Source organism: Cherax quadricarinatus, chromosome 68, assembly GCF_038502225.1.
Source record: "Cherax quadricarinatus isolate ZL_2023a chromosome 68, ASM3850222v1, whole genome shotgun sequence".
In the NCBI taxonomy this organism is placed as follows: Eukaryota; Metazoa; Arthropoda; class Malacostraca; order Decapoda; family Parastacidae; genus Cherax; species Cherax quadricarinatus.
Window position 1 is genome coordinate 10085494 of NC_091359.1, and position 21119 is coordinate 10106612.

Consider the following 21119-nt stretch of genomic DNA (forward strand, 5'->3'; position numbering starts at 1 on the left):
AATGAAGGGGGGGGGGTAGGTTACACATGGATATATCCATCAAAGAAAAACATTTGTATATAATCCCACCACTTACCAGATATTCTCTGGGGGTCACTTGATGTAGCTGGATCACCCATAACCTATCCAATTACAACATACCTAACTGGCCAGTATCAGTCTGCTATAACTAGAAGAGTTACTTAACTGTGGGTGATTGATACTCCTTATTTCCTCCATTCACCATCTCATTTCGATGTCCTGCTACACCGACATGGTTCTTATTCCAACAGGATGAGGTATCCGTTGGTTTGTCCCGGTTTAGAAGTCGTGACTCAATGAACTTCACTTTCCTCGTGACGGGAACAACGTGGTCTAGCGTGTTCACTCGGAGCAAGGCGACTTATTTCACTTCACTCATTCTCTTAACTTAGCGTTATTATCATTAATTACATTACAATTCACAAGACGATTTAATGTCTCATAATTATTATACACATTAGAGATCACTCCATTAAGATCTGAGACCGATGAGTGATGATTAAACCAAGGGTAATTTTCCCCGGGACACAGTCCATGGCGACGCGCCAGTCACCCGGTCCTACCCTTATTCACTCATTTTACCACTCTATTACGATGGTCTCGTAAATTACGTTCCCTCACTCTCCACCAGGAACAGTTACGACACTTCCTATTATGAAATGAGGCCTATATTAATCCTTAGGCCGCCGTGAACGCCAATTTCCTGGTTCCATGCTTTCCCAGCCTCCTCACTACATTCAAAACACTCCCGCCTCTCCCATGCCCCGAGTCGACCTCTACCCCCGCACATCCGCGCATGCGCAAAGGGAACTCTTGGTTCTATCCTATTGTCAAATACATTTTTGACTCATATCGACACATTAAACACCTATTAGGCACTATAGCTTCAGAAAATTAAAATATTTTCCACACTGCGGCCGGGTGGAGGTCGTTGCTAGATGACTTACATAATGTGGAGTACAATTTTTCCCATCTTCACTGGCCACCTGGCTTGGGAACTCCAACATTGGGATTTACATAATCACCCATTAATTCTTTCCACCTGTTAACTCCTCAGGTAGGGCTCCATCCAAAGCACACTCAAGCCTCCATGCTTCTGGTATTAACAATTCCCTCTTATTGTAAGGTGTGACACTAAGTCTATGCTCTCGGGGTTAATTTGTTGGGCATACTGGAATTATGAGACTTTAACAATAACAAGTCTCTCTCAGTATCCCAAGTCAGCCCCAGCACATTACTGCATATAGGCACTTCAACTCCATGGCCATCCATATTTATTGATCCCTCAAAATGGACTAATTACTGTTCCATTCTCTCAGGGGCATAAGCCTATGCTCCCTGGGTTAATTTATTGGGCATACTGGAATTATGAGACTTTAACAATAACAAGTCTCTCTCAGTATCCCAAATCAGCCCCAGCACATTACTGCGTTACTTCATTAACCCCTTCACATATCCTCATTAGTTCCTCTTCAGTTGACGTCACACCCGGAAATTGTCCACATAAGATTATTTACCCAATTACTTCGCTCAGTGGACCACCTGTGCACTTAAGGTGTGCATTTATTGTCGCCTGAAGTAAGAACAATTTATTATTTAACTGTTTATTAATTATATCATTATAAGCAGTCAACAATTTTGGTGTCTTGCTCAGTTCACAGAGCTGGGCCCATTAACTGTCCATACCCCATCCTATAATCAGTAGATAATTCTGGACGGTTTAGCTTCCACGGAAGTCACACCCAGTAATGTCCAGAGTCAAATTTAACATCCTTCAGGTATTGTTCCTGAGTAATGGAATCATTTGGACTTTTCTCTTTTATATTAATCCCTATGCTGTCCAGCTCCCACAAATTAGACTGGTTCAACATCATTCTCGACAGAAGAATACTTGTACTGGGTTGACCTTTTATGAATAAGACACCGTGACTGTATTCACTACTTCTAGTCATTATTACTAGGCGGTAGTCTGCCATATATTACATGGCCCGTACCAGGGTTGAGGAGAGTGACGCCGCATGGTTTTGGATTTATGCCCTTTATCCTGAATTATTACATCCAACACCGGCAAGGCTACCTCAGCTAGGCCATCATTATTGCCATTAGCTGCAACCTTTACATCAGTCACTGTAGTGTCAGGGTTATTAACATTATCATTATTGTCACCATTATTATAAGAATCACATACAACCCTGCACATAACTGTATGGTGCCTTCTCTTGTTGCATTGATAGCAAATGTTCAATTTGGTATGACAATCCTTTACATTATGATTGTCTAGACATCTGATAAATCTGTCAAGTTCTTTCATCCTCTCCACTTTAATATCCCATGAATTATAGGCATTACAATTTTTAGTGAAATGAGTACCCTGGCAGAAGAGGCAGTCTCTCTTTTCCTTGCCTGACCTCTTATTAACTGGGTTACCCTTACTGAGGTACTTATTCCTCTTACCTTGATGTGAGGAACCACTATTACTGATTCCTGACTTGATATGTGCTTATTTAACTCTTAACTATGATTATTACCACTGGGATTATTTTTCCCTTTTGAGACTTGACAGATACTTCAGAGTCATTATGTGTTATATCCTTAGAACTGTTTGGCTGACTGGTCTGCAATTGAACAATTAATTCCTGCCGACCTAGTCTGATTTCCTCCACACCGTACTCTGGAGGTTTTGGCAAACCCACCCTTTGCATTAATAGGTTGATCAACTGCCTGGCTTACACCCTTTAATTTATTCAAAGCCTTACTTTTACAAGACAGTTTTTCTTCCAATTCGTAATGTTGATTAATTAAAACATTCATTTCCATTCCATCTGCACAATTCTCCAGCAGATCTCTTTCACAGTCTTTAAACCACAATTTGTACCAATCAAATCTACTCTCTAAAACATCTAAATATAACTTTAATTCATTAGGGTTCACGGTTCTTTGATTCATTAAATCAAATGCCTTCGTCACATGACCTTTAATAGCCTGTAATGATGCTTTCATTACTCTAAAATTCACGGACTTGTCAGCCACATTAATTACATCATTAATTACATTACAATTCACAAGACGATTTAATGTCTCATAATTATTATACACATTAGAGATCACTCCATTAAGATCTGAGACCGATGAGTGATGATTAAACCAAGGGTAATTTTCCCCGGGACACAGTCCATGGCAATGCGCTAGCCACCCGGTCCTACCCTTATTCACTCATTTTACCACTCTATTACGGTGGTCCCGTAAATCACGTTCCCTCACTCTCCACCAGGAACAGTTACGACACTTCCTATTATAAAATGAGGCCTATATTAATCCTTAGGCCGCCGTGAACGCCAATTTCCTGGTTCCATGCTTTCCCAGCCTCCTCACTACATTCAAAACACTCCCACCTCTCCCATGCCCCGAGTTGACCTCTAACCCCGCACATCCGCGCATGCGCAAAGGGAACTCCTGGTTCTATCCTATTGTCAAATACATTTTTGACTCATATCGACACATTAAACACCTATAAGGCACTATAGCTTCGGAAAATTAAAATATTTTCCACACCCATCAAGTCATTCTGTTTTGCTCCATCTTCTCTAAATGACCAAACCACCTCAATAACCCCCTCTTCAGAAGGTTTGACTTCTCTCCCTCTTTTTTTTTCATCCTAGGATTCTATCCCTAACCTCACTGGGCTATGCCTATCTCTAAAGCAGTTTTTTCTTACACATAATGCTATGCTGCATAAACATGAAAACCAAGATATTTATAAAATGATTAAATAATTTTCACCTGAACTGTTTTCACTGTGATGTTTGTGTTGACTTCAGCATGTCCAGGTTGATATTCAAAGTCCACTTTCATGTTGGCTTCAGCTTGACTTGACTGTTAATGGAAGGCAGAGTGAAATTGATACATCAATGTTTTTTCACAAATATTATAAACACACATACACACACACAAACATATATACATACTGGGCACATCTCCTGAGGCGCACATCAACCAAATAACTGCTGTAGCATATGGGTGCCTAGCAAACCTAAGAACAGTATTCCGACATCTCAATAAGGAATCGTTCAGAACCCTGTACACCATATACGTACATTAGGCCTATACTGGAGTATGCAGCGCCAGTTTGGAACCAAAACCTAGCCAAGCATGTAAGGAAATTAGACAAAGTGCAAAGGTTGCAACAAGACTAGTCCCGGAGCTAAGGGGCATGTCTCACGAGGAGAGGTTATGAGAAATCGACCTGACGACACTGGAGGATAGGAGAGATAGGGGGGATATGATGACATATAAAATACTGAGAGGAATCAACAAGGTGGACAGACAGGATGTTGCAGAGATAGGACATAGCAACAAGGGGTCACAGTTGGAAGTTGAAAACTCAGATGAATCACAGGGATACAGGGATGTTAGGAAGTATTTCTTCAGTCACAGAGTTGTCAGGAAGTGGAATAGTCTAGGAAGTGATGTACTGGAGGCAGGATACATACATAGCTTTAAGAAGAGGTATGATAAAGCTCATGGAACAAAAAGAGTGACCTAGTAGCGACCAGCGAAGAAGCAGGGCCAGGAGCTGTGACTCGGCCCCTGCAACCACAACTAGGCAAGTACAACTAGGTGAGTACATAAACACACATACACACAAAAAAAAAACACAATGTATATATTTATTCATTTACAAAATCAAAATAATAATGAATTTTTAACAATACAGTGGTACCACAGGATACGAACAGCTCAAAACTTGAACAATTATGTAAGTGTATTTATGTAAGTGCTTTTGTAAGTGTATTTTTCAGGGTCTGAAATGGATTAATCTAATTTACATTATTCCTTATGGAAACAAATTAGTTTGGTATCAGCACTCAAGCAGCTTCCCCAAACGAATTAAGTTCGTATCCCGAGGTACCACTGTATATCAACTTTACAAAACTGAATTTTAATATAGCATACTGAAATTGCTAAAATCTATTCAATAAAAATAAATGCACTTTACCTCAAGCCATACATAACCCTTAGTTTTTTCCTTTCCTTGTTCCAGTATTGTAGAAGAATCTACAGCAAGTGACAACAAATTTATCTGAGTATGATCTCTACCATATTCTGAAGCTAGTTGGAATTTTAGCTTTTCGTGGCCTATGAAGAAATTTCCTGTAGTGGAAACAAATTTCTGGGCAATGGGTAGTATTCCCCCAGTCTTGTGCCAAATTCCTTCTAGTTCCCATGTAGCTGAGGAAAAAATATACACAGTACATCTTAAAAATCTAAATTTACTCAGTCCTGATTGATAGGTGATTTTGCTAATTTAGTACAATACAATAGTGCTCTCTATACAGTATTTGGCTTCTGGGAGAAACAAAAACTAAAAGTAACTTCTAATTTCAATGACTATTAACATTTTATGTATGTTAACCACCAGCACTGTCCTACACTTCAACCAAACATAAACATTACTTAAAGTCAAATTTCCATTTTTTAACACACTGGCTGTCTCCCACCGAGACAAGGTGACCCGTAAATCAAGAAATGAAAATTTTTCTTCTTTTTACACTTAGTAATTTATACAGGAGAAAGGGTTACTAGCCCCACATTTACTTCAATTTCATCTGTTAGCTTCTTTTCTTTTGTTGGAAAGAAAACCCATGAAAGATCAAGCCTCTCAAAGGTCAATGATACCCCTCTCACACAGAATAGAAGGAGAAATTTTTTCCTGGGTAGAGGCATGGTTGACAAATAGGTAGCAGAGTTTGCTATAAATGGGGAGAAATCAGAATGGGGGCACATCACAAATGGTGTTCCACAGGGGTCAGTGTTGGGCCCCTTGTTGTTCGTAATCTACAAAAATGACACAGATGAGGTAATAAATAGTGACATAAGCAAATTTGCTGATGACACCAAAATAGGCCGTCCAATTCATTCTAATGAGGACATTAGAGCACTCCAGGATGATTTGAATAGACTGATGGAGTGGTCAGAAAAGTGGCAGATGCAGTTTAATATAGACAAATGCAAAGTTCTAAATGTTGGACAGGAAAATAACCATGCCACATATAAACTAAATAATGTAGATCTTAATATTACGGACTGCAAAAAGGACTTAGGAGCTCTGGTAAGCAGTAATCTGAAACTGTGACAACAGTGCATAAGTGTTTGCAATAAAGCTAACAGAATCCTTGGCTTCATAGCAAGAAGTATAAATAATAGAAGTCCTCAGGTTGTTCTTCAACTCTATATATCTTTGGTTAGGCCTCATTTAGATTATGCTGTGCAGTTTTGGTCACTGTATTACAGAATGGATATAAATGCACTGGAAAATGCACAAAGGAGGATGACAAAGTTGATCCCATGTATCAGAAATCTTCCCTATGAGAATAGACTGAGGGCCCTTAATCTGCACTCTCTAGAAAGGCATAGAATTAGGAGGGAAATGATTGAGGTGTATAAATGGAAAACAGGAATTAATAAAGGAGATGTAAATAGTGTGCTAAAAATATCTAACAGACAGGACTCGCAACAATGGTTTTAAACTGGAAAAATTCAGATTCAGGAAGGATATAGGAAAGCACTGGTTTGGTAATAGAGTTGTGGATGAGTGGAACAAACTCCCGAGTACCATCATAAAAGCTAAGACGTTGTGTAGTTTAAAAATAGGTTGGATAAATACATGAGTGGGCGTGGGTGGGTGTGAGATGGATCTGACTAGCTTGTGCTACTAGGTCGGATGCCATGCTCCTTCCATAAGTGACATGTCTGACATCACTAGGTCAAGGCATTGGCTTAATTAAGCCAGTGGGAGAATTGGACCTGCCTCGCATAGACCAGTAGGCCTGTTGAAGTGTTTCTTCTTTCTGATGTTCTTAACTCCAGGACATTTAACTAAATTTTTAATTTAATTTGCTCTGTTTTTTCCCATCAATTAAATATTTTTTTATATATACATCTAATGCATGTGTGGTGGGCTCATTTATTTGGTAGAGTGATGAAGATGATGAGTTACTACAGTAAATGCCTTTAAAATGATGGATTAATGATAAACACATTTAAAGGCACACAAATGCCCAGCTTGCCTGGCCACCTGGCGGGGTCCCCAGCCCTCTCTTACTGCCTTTATCCTGGCACTCCCTGTCTCCTTCACAGCCACGTTTACTAGCAACTAGATCCATGAGGGAGGCAGTTTACTAGCAACTACGCCCATGAGGGAGGAAGTTTACTAGCAACTACACTTGTCAGGGAGGCAGTTTACTCACAACTACACCCAAAGGGAAGTTTATTAGTAACTAAACCCATGAGGGAAGCAGTTTACTAGCAACTAAATCCATCAGGGAGGTAGTTTACTAGCAACTAAACCCATGAGGGAGGCAGTTTACTAGCAACTAAACCCATGAGATAGGCAGTTTACTAACAGCTACACCCATCAGGAAGGCAATTTACTAGCAGGTACACCCATGAGGAAGGCAATTTACTAGCAACTACACCCAAGAGGGAGGCAGATGGCAGCCTGTTACTGGACTCAATGGCTAATTCATTTACTACCGTAGACTTTAACACTCTACCACTCCTGCATCTTGTTTAAGATTACAGATATTTCTGTAATCATGTCTTCAGAAAAGTAAACCCACAAATGCAAAAGTCTGATGTACGTACACATACAGTACCAGAAGTAAATTGTGTCATGATACCAACAAGAATTTTTAAAAAGGCAGTTATGTACAGTTCCTTTAATCCTTTCAGCGTCGACAGGCTCTCTCCTAAACTTGTTCTCAGGGTCGAAAATTTTTTGGAAAAAAAAAAAAAAATATTTTTTCGTATGAAATGATAGAGAATCTTTTCCCGATCATAATGACACCAAAAGTATGAAATTTGATGGAAAACTTATGGAATCATGATCTCGCAAAGTTAGCGGTCTCGATGATGTTTACGTATTGGCGATTTCGCCCACTTTGAGCCCTATTTTCGGCCAATTCCAATGTACCAGTTGACAAAAATCATAACTATTTCGCTAGAACTCCATTTTTTCTATCGAATGAGTACAAGAAACCACCCATTTACTGATTTTAACTATCCAATAAAGTGGTCAGAAATTGGCAATTTTGCCAATTTCACACAAATTTCAAAAGATGTTAACTTCCAAATAGGGTCCAGAATAAACAAGACAGACATTCCTGGCACTAAAATAACATTTTATCTGTTCATCAGTCACATCCCCAGGTGTCTCTAACATTTCTTTTGCTTTCCACTTTGAATTTTTATTCTCACAAAAAACTAAATTTACTGTTATGCAGACTACTGCATTACTGTAGAAATGGTATAAATAATATCAGCACACTTGTGAAAGAATATTAGACTCACCAGTTAACGTGTATTAGATGCATGGCATGATTTGTTTACTTTTGAACTTTGGCAAAAATCGAACATTTCTGCTACTTTGAGCTCAATTTCAAGGTACTTTTCATTGCGAAACCAATCAATGACTCTATAACAGACATTGACCCAGAAAAACTAAACAGATCACAGCAAAGAGACTGAATAATCCCTGGCTAACACCAAGCATCCTCAAATCCATTAACACACAGCACAAATATGAAAAACAGTATAGAATGAGTCAAATAACAAGAGATCAGTCAAAAAGTTACTCGTCAGCACTTACCAGCCTGATAAGAAGGTCAAAAAAATTGTATTATGAAAATAGATTACATAATATTAAAGGTGATATGAAAAAAACCTGGAAAACTCTACCTGAAATTCTTGGAACTGAAAAGTTATCCAAAAACAAAACAAACTAACAAAATCAGATGAACCCCTACTCACTCCAACTGAAACAGCAAACAGACTTAATGTTTTCTTCTCCACCATAGGAAAAAATCTAGCAAACAAAATACCAAGCACAAACACCTGTCCATCAGACTACCTCATAGGTACCTACCCAAATATGCTATTCCTAGCTCCAACCAACCCCATTGAAGTTATGCTCATCATAAACACCCTTAAAAACAAGGCAGGAGACATTAAACAACTTGCCTGCTTTTATGTACAAAAAAGCTTCCCAAGTATTGTCACCAATTATTGCAATGCTCTTTAACAAATCCATTGAATCATCTACCTTCCCAACAATCCTCAAAATAGCGAGGGTCACTCCGATCCATAAAGGAGGTGACCAAGCTGACTAGAATAACTATAGACCAATATCTAACTTACCACTGCTCTCTAAAATCTTTGAAAAAATAATTCAGACGGATCTATTCCTACCTCATTTCACACAACATATTAAACCCTTGTCAGTTTGGATTCAGGAATAGTAATGAAAGCACAAATGATGCTATCATACACATGCTAGAACTAATATACATGTATATCGCACTTGAAAAGGAAGAAGGCCCGCTGGGCATTTTCATTGATTTACGTAAAGCTTTCGATAGAGTTGACCATGAACGGCTGTACTCCAAATTAATGCACTATGGTATCAGAGGCCACTGCCTTAACTACCTAAAGTTATACCTTAGTAACAGAACTCAATATGTGTATGCAAATGATGCAAACTCTTCCACCCAACCAATCACAGTAGGAGTCCCACGAGGAAGCATCCTTGGACCACTCCTCTTTCTCATCTCCATCAATGATCTACCGAATGCATCACAGCTACTCAAACCCATATTATTTGCAGATGACACGACATATGTCTTTTCCCACCCAAACACAGCCATACTAGCAAACACAGTCAGTGCTGAATTACAGAAAATATCTGCCTGGATGATGACTAACAAACTTACCCTGAACACAGATAAAACCTATTTCTGTGATGAATGGTTTGAAAAACCAACAAGTTTGAAGATTGAGACACTTATGCAGCATATGGGAATCTTTATTCAGGAAACGTTTCGCCACACAGTGGCTTCATCAGTCCAATACAAAGAGGAAGGCGTAAGGAGAGGAGGAGTATGAGGTAATCAGTCCCTCAGCCTGGAGTCGATGTGTTCAGTCCATCAATCTTGTAGAATGTACCGTACATTCTACAAGATAGATGGACTGAACACATCGACTCCAGGCTGAGGGACTGATTACCTCATACTCCTCCTCTCCTTATGCCTTCCTCTTTGTATTGGACTGATGAAGCCACTGTGTGGCGAAACGTTTCCTGAATAAAGATTCCCATATGCTGCATAAGTGTCTCAATCTTCAAAACCTATTTCATTCAGTTTGGAAACAAAGCTGCAAATGATCCAATTAATATAATGCTAAATGAATCATCAGTCACAAGACTCACAGAGGGAAAATTCCTAGGTATCCACCTTGACAGTAGCCTTAAGTTCCAGACACACATACAACAAATCACCAAGAAAATCTCCAAGACTGTAGGCATACTATCAAAGATAAGGTACTACGTTCCACAATCAGCTCTCCTGGCACTGTACCATTCACTCATATACCCTTATCTTACATATGGAATTTGTGCATGGGGATCAACAACATCCAATCACCTAAAACCCCTAATAACCCAGCAAAAGGCAGCAGTAAGAATGATAACAAATTCCCACTCCTGCCAGCATACTCCACCAATTTTCAAAAGTCTGAATCTGCTCACCATTAAGAACATCCATACTTATTCATGTGCCTACTACATACAGAGAACAATACACGCAAATATAAAACCCCCACCCAAACTTCTCCTCACCAACCTAAACAGGACACATGATCACAACACAAGACACAGATCTCTTTTTGATATACCTCGTGTCCATATCACACTGTGTTAAAAACTCTATGCACATAAAGGGCCTCAAAATATGGAATTCATTACCAGAAGATATTAAAGTAACCCGGTCTGAAAATCAATTTAAGACTCTTCTCAAAAGCCACTTAATCACCCTAGACTAAATGCTAAATACTCAGTACACACATACTCACCTATGTACTCCCACATCATAACTTCAACAATCACTTTGAACCTTTTATCCATTGTTGACAGGAATATAATTGAATCATTGTTTTCACAAAAAGCATTTTCGAATAAAAATATATCTTTGTATTATACAAATTTTTATTCATTTATAATTAATATTCTACTGTACAACTATGAAATAATTACTATCCTACTGTACAACTATGATATACTCCTTAGTGTTAAGTAGACTGTAAGCCAATAATGTTAAGTTGGCCCATAATGCCTAGGCATAATAGAGGCTCTCTATTGTAAATACTATTTTAAATACAAAAGCTCAATGTACTGTTTGCAAAGACATAAAATAAATAAATAAATAAATAAATAAATAAATAAATAAATATCTTCCATTCTATAAAATGAGACCAGGAAAACTAAAATACAACCATAAATAGCATACGAAAATACACTGCAAAGTCACTGTTTTAAAGCAAAAACACGGTCGGAGTTTTTTTTTCTCATTATGCACTGTGTGCTGCAGGATTTTTTTTATACTATGCACAGTGACCCATTCTTTCATATGTAGGCCTACCAGCTTTCTCTCGCTAGATTTGAAGGCGCTAGAATTTATGCGTACTAGTACGGCACCAACCCTGGCGTGCAAGCCGTACTAGTATGGCACCAACCCTGAAAGGGTTAATAAGTGTCTTGAAATGTACATAGGCATCTTTTTCCACATGATACTATACAGTAAATACATAAACAAGCATAATTTATTTGTAATCTTGGAAGTTTCTTACCTTCTAAGCCTTCATCTTCTTGGTTAGGAAACAGGAGATTTCCGTCCAGTGTGAAAACATCCGACCCTAGGATAAGCAAGATCTTCGGTATATATTTATGGTTAGTTCGTTCCTCTTCTTCTAGAAGTGATATTTCAAATGCCCCAGAAATCTTGGAATCTTCACGATATTTAAGAGCTAATTTTTTGGATGACTGAGTATTTTCATATTGTCCTTCAATGCCATAGCCCATTCCTCTAATAGCTATGTAGCCCCCATCATTGTTAGGTCGCACATTAAACAAGAAATGAACTTTTCTATCAATGGAAGACCCAGGAGTGTCAAAAATGCCTTCAAGAACATTTTCTTGCTTTTTAACATATAATTTGTAATAGTTAAATGTGTCAGTTTTAGTTACTTTAAAATCCATATGATATGGTTCACCTGTATATGCTTCTCCATTAATGTTATGTGTACCATAACTGAGGCTACTGCACACTTCAAGACCAAGAACATTACTAAGACTCTCTGGTGAACAGTAATTTTGCTCTACTGGCATTTCAGCTTTCTGTTCTTCCCAGCCATTTATTGAGCTCTTGAAAAGTGCCACTGTTATAGACGAGCTCAACTTAGTAACTTCTGATTTAGGAATGTCAATTTTTGCTTCAGCAATTTGCCCATTATTTTCAATTGTAACTTTTCCTCCAAAATGGGTGCGAGCAATCTGAGTAGAAGTTCTTCTGATACCACTTGAAGAACAATAGCCTTCTACTGCGAGAGTTTCATCAATTGCTATTACTGCAGAGGGTGAATACTGGACTTCTATTAGAAAGCCTTGGGAACCTTGTGCCTGAACTGTTTCCTCATTGTTAAAGGTGACCGAACCAGTAGCATTGAGTCTCAATTTCAGGGGAAAGCCTAGAAGAGTTGGGCTTATATACTCCTGATCCATAACCTGAAAAAGTAAAATTATGATGACTAATCTTATGGTGGAAAGCATAGTGCCTGAACTCTGAAGGAAAATTGGGGATGTTGCAGCTCAGAGGGTCATTTGAACTATGATGACTGCACATTTGTGGCAGGACAGATATTGAATGCATGGAAGTGAATGTATTGCTGGGAAACAGTCTCAATATAAAATAAAAATTTACATTCCTTATTTAATTTAAAGATAAAATCTTGCATAGTCCAGCCTGTGAAGAATATACTGACACCATAAACATATTTTCTATATATAAGAATGTTCTCAAAACTGACCAACAAATGACTGTCATAAGCAAAAGCACATAAGAAAGACACAAAAAATAAAAAGATGGTGAATGAGCTTGAAATGATCCCAAAATATTAAAACATATTTTATTAATGTTCTCATGAACAAAAACTTAAAAAACATTTTGATTAATTTTTCAAGTGCAATGAAACTGGTTAGGAAGCAATAGTTAAATACTATCTTACCTGAAAAGATTTGGGGGATGAGAATTCATCGATAAGCTGATTAAGGAATCGCATTGGGTTTGACTTGAGAAGATTCTCTATGTATACAACCTCATTACCGAAGATCCTGAGATACACAGATGCCTTAGATTCCTCCTCAGTAAGCTCCTCCACTTCATTTATCTTTTTTGTTTCATCATACAATTTTTGAAATTCTTGAATCTTGTCATTACGAATAATATTTTTTTTTGGCCTGAGATTTTGCAATACATTCAACATTTCTTCATTCCCAAAATATCCTTCTTTGCCAAAGTATCCTTCAATGATGTCTTCTAAGCCACTGAAGTCTCCTCCAAACTCAAAGACATTTAAGGATTTGTCTAGAACATCAAGAGTGAGGTTGACAGACACTTGTCGAGGAATGTAGGAGTCTGTATTGAAGATTACATCACTATCAAGGCTCCCACCAAGATTTAGCTGAAAAATGTAAAATTCTGTTAGTAGTATAGAGTTGCAATAGTTATACTCAAAGGTGCAAATGATTTTAATGCACTGTACTTAATTAAGTCCTTAAGAAAAACTAACCTACATGAAACTAGCAAATGTGTCTATAGTTGGGAAAGTTTGTGCCCATACATTTGCCCTTAGATGGGCAAACTTGTGCCTGTAGATGGACTTCAGTAAGGCCTTTGACAGTGTTCCACAAAGGAGAATGTTGAAGAAAGTAGAGGCACACAGAATAGGAGGGAAAATTTTTCCTGGATTGAGGTGTGGGGCTGACAGATAAGCAACAGAGAGTTCTCATGAATGGGGAGAAATCAGTGGGGATACATCATGACATAACTGAGGGAATAAATGTCGACATTAGAAAGTTTGCCAATGACACTAAAATAGACTGTCAGATTAATTCTGATAAGGACACTACAGCACTACAGGAAGTTCTAGATAGGTTGATGCAGTGGTTGGAGAAGTGGGAAATGCAGTAAATACAGTGGTACCTTGACTCACAAGTTTAATTCGTTCCATGACCGAGCTCGTAACTCAATTAGATCATACATCAAATAAATTTTCCTCATTGAGATTAACTGAAATGCCATTAATCCATTCCAGCTCCCAAATAACCACCCTAGGGGCAGGAGAAAATACTTCAATATAATGCTAATATTAACTCTACGGCTAATATCAACTCAACTCAGGTCACTTTTTCTATCTAGGCTGGAATATTGCTGCACACTAACAGGACCTTTCAAGGCAGGTGAAATTGCTGACCTAGAAAATGTACAGAGAACCTTCATGGCGTGCATAACGGAGATAAAACACCTCAATTACTGGGAGCGCTTAAAGTTCCTGAACCTGTATTCCCTGGAATGCAGGCGGGACAGATACATACATGATTATATACACCTGGAAAATCCTAGAGGGACTAGTACCGAACTTGCACACGAAAATCACTCACAACAAAAGCAAAAGACTTGGCAGATGATGCAACATCTCCCCAATGAAAAGCAGGGGTGTCACTAGCACGTTAAAGAGACAATACAATAAGTGTCAGGGGCCCAAGACTGTTCAACTGCCTCCCAGCATACATAAGGGGGATTACCAATAGACCCCTGGCAGTCTTCAAGCTGGCACTGGACAAGCACCTAAAGTCGGTACCTGACCAGCCGGGCTGTGGCTCGTACGTTGGATTGCGTGCAGCCAGCAGTAACAGCCTGGTTGATCAGGCTCTGATCCACCAGGCGGCCTGGTCACAGACCGGGCCGCAGGGGCATTGACCCCCGGAACCCTCTCCAGGTAAACTCCAGGTAAACAGCTTATTTATCTATCAGAATTGATCTACTATGACATAAAGAATTAAAATTCAAATTCAAATTCAGTTTGGAGGGATATGTTGTGTATCTTTATACGTATATGCTTCTAAACTGTTGTATTCTGAGCACCTCTGCAAAAGCAGTGATAATGTGTGAGTGTGGTGAAAGTGTTGAATGATGATGAAAGTATTTTCTTTCTTTTTTGGGTCACCCTGCCTCGGTGGGAGACGACCGACTTGTTGAGAGAGAGAAAAAAAAAAAAAAACAAGGATTACAATGCTGAGTTTACAGAATTTGGTTATTGTGTGGTTTACATATAGTAAAATAATAATTACAGAGTGTACCACTAGAACACCTAGCATGGCTAGGCATTTCGGGCAGACTTAAATTAAATCTTAAGTTTAAAATATTACAAAATTATGAGGTAGGTTGGTATTATGGCTAAGTGACTAAATACTAGTTTGTGAGTTTAGCAATGTGAATGCTTTTGTTTTGGCACTATACATAGTTTCAGTATTGGAGTATCACAGGCCAACTTATGACTAGTTAAGATTCATTATTTTGAGATTGAGATTGATATTTCTGTTTATGGTCAAATTGGTGAGTGAGTGTAAGTGTTAACCACCAGGTGGTATTCGTGTAATTAGTTGACAGGGTGTATCAGGGAAATAAGATGTTTTCTGATGGTAGTTTTGAAGGTGATGAATGTGTCTGCAGTTTTATAATTTTCAGGTAGGGTGTTCCAGATTTTAGGGCCTTTGACATGCATTGAATTTTTGTAAAGGTATAGTCGGACACGGGGAATGTCATAGAGATGTTTGTGTCTGGTGTTGTGCCTGTGGGTTCTGTCACAACTATCAAGAAAGCATTTTAGGTCAAGGTTAATATTGGAATTTAAGGTCCTGTAGATGTAGATTGCACAGTAGTAAGTGTGGATGTACTGAACAGGGAGTAAGTTTAGATCTATGAAGAGTGGGGGGGTGTGTTGCCAGGGATGGGATTTAGTGATTATTCTTACTGCGGCTTTTTGTTGGGTTATTATTGCCTTTAGGTGTGTTGCTGCAGTTGAACCCCAAGCACAGATAGCATAGGTGAGGTATGGATATATAAGTGAATGGTATAGTGTGAGAAGGGCATTTTGCGGCACGTAGTATCGTATCTTGGAGAGGATCCCAACCGTTTTGGAAACTTTTTTGGTTATGTGTTGGATATGGGTGCTGAAGTTCAGGTTGTTGTCGAGGTATAGGCCTAGGAATTTGCCCTCATTATGCCTGGCAATTAGAGTGTTGTCGATCTTAATGTTAATTTGTGCATCTCCTGCTCTGCTACCAAACATAATGTAGTAGGTTTTGTCAGTGTTAAGCGTAAGTTTATTGGCTGTCATCCAAGTCGATATTTTGATCAGCTCCTCATTAACAATGGTGTTGAGGGTGGCAAGATTAGGGTGAGAGATGACATAAGTCGTGTCGTCAGCAAAGAGAATGGGGTTCAGGTGTTGAGATACGTTCGGAAGATCATTGATGTATATGAGGAAGAGCAGGGGACCAAGGACACTTCCCTGCGGAACTCCAGTATCAAGTGGCTGTGTTGTTGATGCTGTGTCTTTAATGGTGACATACTGATACCTATTAGTAAGGTAAGATTTGAAATATGCAAGCGCATGGCCTCTTATACAATAATGGTCAAGTTTGTGGAGTAGGATGCCTTGGTCTACTGTGTCAAAATCTTTTCTTAGGTCAATAAAAATTCCTAGTGGATATTCCTTATTTTCCAATGCTGTGTAAAGCAGATCTAGCATTTTTATGATTGCTTCGTTAGTGCTTTTATTTTTCGTGAATCAAAATTGGCAGGGGTTGAGTATGTTTTGTGACGTTATAAATGAATATAGTCTCCTGTGCACGAGTTTCTCAAAGATTTTGGACAGCAATGGTAAGTTTGATATTGGCATATAGTTGTTTAAATCTGTAGGGTCACCACCTTTATGTATTGGTGTAACCCTTGCCGTCTTGAGTAGTTTCGGGAAGGTGCTAGTTTCTAGTGACTTGTTAAAAAGTAATGAGATAGCATGCGAGAGGACATGGGCCGCTCTCTTGTACAATAATGGTGGGACATGAGACAGATTCCCTGAGTTATTTTTAAGTGACTTTATAATCTCGGTGACTTCCGTGGGCTCAGTTGGAGCAAGATAGAAGGAATTTGGGAAATTCCCATCTAGGTAGTCCCCGGCATGGGCATTGGTACGTGGGATTTTATTGGCGAGATTAGAACCTATGGTTGGGAAGAAGTCGTTTATCTTGTTAGCTGTGTCAGTGGGATGCAGTGGTGTTTCATTAGGTTTAGTTAGGACAATATTCTTGTTTTTTTTCAGTTTGTGGGTCCCTAGAATCTGAGAGAGTGTTTTCCAGGTCTTTTTTATATCTCCTCTTGTGCCAGTGAATCTACTGGAGTAGTATAGTTGTTTGGCTTTCTTTATTACTTTGGTGAGGACTGATGAATAGTGTTTAAGAATATCTTTGTGTATTAGGCCCTGTCTATATTGCTTTTCATATTGGTGTTTCTTATCAATGGATTTCAGAATGGTGCTGGTTAGCCATGGGCAATCAAGCCGTTTGTTTGTGATCTGTTTCGCTTTTATAGGACAATGTTTGTTGTATAGTCTAAGTAATTTGTTAAGAAAAATGTCTGTCCAGTCATCAATACCATTGGCCTTGGAGAATTCTGTAGGCCAGTCAACAGTCTCTAGGTCAGCTGTGAACTTCCTTATTGAGGCCTCATCATGGAGTCTAAATGAAACTTTGTTGTATTCAAGTGGTGGTTTACTAATGTTTGTCAAGAGGAAGGTAGGGTAGTGGTCTGTAGTGCTATCTGTGATTATCCCTGATTTAAGGGGGGCTAGTATATTGGTCCATATGTGATCTATTATGGTTGCACTTGTTTCAGTGAGCCTGGTTGGTTTAGTTATTGTTGGTATCAGAAGTGTGTTGTTCATATTGTTGATGAAATCAGTTACAGGCTGATCATCTAATAGGCCAAGGTTGATGTTGAAGTCTCCAGCTAAGAGAAGGTGGTGCTTATTCATTTGTCTGTTTGTTATTAGTGACTTTAATTTCTCACTGAAATTTGGGATGTTTGTGTGGGGTATCCGGTAAATGGCACCGATTGTTATAGGCGTCTTAAGGTTTTTTACTATAATAATATAGAAACATGACATATACTCTAGAATGAATAAAACAGGCCATAATATGGCGAGCGTCAAGGACCAATCCGAGCATATAAAATCATTACTGCTCCTTCCTATAAAAATGTAATAACAATGATTATAAATGACCATAATTTTTAAAGGGGTGGACTGGTGAGCCAGCGGAAGGCCTCGGTCGATGACCAAGAGCTCCAAAGGCGGGTCATCATCTGACCAAGATCCGCGTCAGGAAACACTTGTCCTGTTTCCTGACGAACCGTACCTAACCTAACCTAATCCTTCCTATAACGTGTTTTTTGGCCCTGGGTAAGACAAAATGGAGTTTTTGAGAGGCTAACTGCACTAGATCACTAGTGCAGTGATATATGAATATCTCGGAAGTAAGTTATTGACTTATTTCATGAAGCCCACCACTTATTATTGAAGTAAATGCAATAATATTGACATGAATCATAAAAAAAAATGATTGTTCTACAATTGGCTCGTGAAATATTGCAAATATTCCAAATATTTTGGGATCTGTGTGGGAGTAAAGGGCAAAATATTTTGCAAATGTCAATAACTAAGCAACTTTATTTTTTTGTAGAATAACTAAATATAATTACATGATTACCTCCAGTGAGACCATCGCACCAGCACTGTTTTATAAGTTCCAAATCCCAAAACCACCTTTTGTTGTGTCATTTACGCCGGGGTTCTTGTCAAATGTCATTTTCAATAAATATTTTTTTTTTTCAATAATTTTTTTTTTTTTGCTCATAACTTGGATTTTGGCTCGCAACTCAAAGCAAAAAATCAACCGAGCAATGGCTCATAACTTAGAAAACTCGTAAGTTGGAGCACTCGTAAGTCAAGGTACCACTATATAAGGTTTAAGCCTCGGAACAGAGAATAGCCATGGCACTGAATAATGTAAATCTCAATCACTCTGAATGCAAAAACCATTTTGGAGTTCTGGTTAGCAGTAATCTAAAGCCTAGATAATGGTGCATAAGTGTTTGCATTAAAGCTAATAGAACTTTTGGCTTCATATCAAGAAGTATAAATAATAGGAGTCCAAAAATTATACTTATGCTGTATATATCCTTAGCCTTAAAAATAGGTTAGATAAGTAAATGAGTGGGTGTGGATGGGTGTGAGTTAGACCTGCCTAGCAAGGGCCAGCAGACCTGCTGCAGTGCTCTTCTTTTCCTAAGTTCTTATGCTGCACTTGCAGAATGGGCAAGTAATTAAATTAGATTCAAGAAAGGAAGATAAACTCTAATTTCTTGAATTAAGAGCCCTTCACTGGCATCAAGGCACCTCACTTGAAAGGTTACTGTACATAACAGAAAATATTATATTTATTATACATAAAAATAACCTAAAGCAGGTGGTTATATGCAGATCGAGAAATGTACTCTACTGCCATTATAATGAAAATAAAAAAATGAGTATATTTTCAAGCAAATATTGCATACACTTACAATTTCGCTGAACTGAGCATATTGGTAGTTCTGCGAGGAGCGAAAGGTGTTAATACTGAATTTGGTGGGAAGCGTGTGTTGAGCTGCCAACTTGGCCAGCTGGCGGTCATAGTCACTTGGGCTGGGATTCTCAACCAGGTTATGCACATGAGTCCAAATATAGGACCCAACTGTTGAAAGAAAGATATAAGTGGGCAATTTATATAACAATAATTTAGGATCCAACTGTTGAAAAAATAATATATGTGGGCAATTTACATAATAATAATAATAATAATAATAATAATAATAATAATAATAATTAACTGGCAGGAAATGGCAGAAATCGTACACCAAATCCAGTCATTCCTGGAGTGGAACCAGAGTCGATGGCCTCCACTCCAAACCAACAGATACAGATACTTATGCCGAAAAAAAAGTCCCCCCCCCAGTACCGCCAATACCACCAGTCCGATGACATTCTTTTTTGCAAATATACAGGGTCTAAAGCCAGCAACGAACAACAAAATACCTTTCATCCATGGACTGCTTGCAGAGGCAAATGTAATGTTCACGGCTTTCACAGAGACCCACACGAAGGATCACTTGGACAACAAAATATGGATCCCAGGTTACAACCTATACAGATGCGACAGAGTGAACAGGCAAAAGGGGGGGTTAGCCTGTATATCGCAGAGGACTTGTTTGCACAAAACCGCTTAATGCCTCAAATGATGTAGTGGAAGTTTTAGCAGTAAAGATCGAGAACCAAAACCTAGTCATTGTGGTAGTCTACAAGCCTCCGGATGCAACATCCCAGCAATTCCAGGAACAGCTGTTAAAAATTGACCACTGTCTGGAAAATCTGCCAGCTCCTGCCCCCAACATCTTGCTCCTTAGGGATTTCAACTTAAGGCACCTAAAATAGAGGAATATAGCAAATAATGTTGTTACAGTGATAACTCCAGGAGGCAGCTCTTACGAGAATTCACACACACACGAGCTTTTAAATCTCTGCACAAAATTCAACTTAAACCAGCAAATTATAGAGCCTACTAGACTGGAGAATACACTAGACCTCATCTTCACTAACAATGATGATCTGATAAGAAATGTCACCATATCAAAAACAATATACTCAGATCACAACATAATCGAGGTTCAGACATGTATACGTGGAGCTCCAGACCAACATAATGAGATTAGTCATGAGGGAGCCTTCAACAAATTCAACTTCAATAATAAGAACATAAAGTGGGACCAAGTAAACCAAGTCCTAACCGATATAAGCTGGGAAGATAGACTAAGCAACACAGACCCCAACTTGTGCCTAGAACAGATTAACTCGGTGGCACTCGATGTATGCTCAAGGCTTATTCCTTTAAGAAAAAGGAGGAGTAGATGTAAAATAGAAAGAGACAGGCACTACCTTTACAGGCGACGAAAAAGAATAACAGAGCGGCTAAAAGAGGCCAATATATCTGAAATGCATAGGGAGTCACTGGTCAGAGAAATAGTAAACATCGAACTTAAGCTAAAGGAATCTTATAGGAG

General features: G+C 38.7%; 1 protein-coding gene across 5 annotated transcripts in view; it reads right to left on the reverse strand.

Annotated features, from left to right (window-relative positions):
* LOC128697763 (uncharacterized) overlaps nucleotides 1–21119 on the reverse strand; it is a 197957-nt gene that overhangs the window by 97680 nt on the left and 79158 nt on the right. For 4 of the 5 annotated variants that reach the window (XM_053789662.2, XM_053789661.2, XM_070099664.1 and 1 more), the window contains 5 exons: nucleotides 19587–19756; nucleotides 13132–13587; nucleotides 11698–12631; nucleotides 5018–5250; nucleotides 3802–3894 (listed from right to left, as the gene is read on the reverse strand). In XM_053789662.2, the coding sequence (XP_053645637.2) occupies nucleotides 3802–3894; nucleotides 5018–5250; nucleotides 11698–12631; nucleotides 13132–13587; nucleotides 19587–19756 (1886 nt within the window). Of the gene's footprint in view, nucleotides 1–3801; nucleotides 3895–5017; nucleotides 5251–11697; nucleotides 12632–13131; nucleotides 13588–19586; nucleotides 19757–21119 lie in introns of those variants that run through there. The other variant, XM_070099667.1, reaches the window with a different exon arrangement.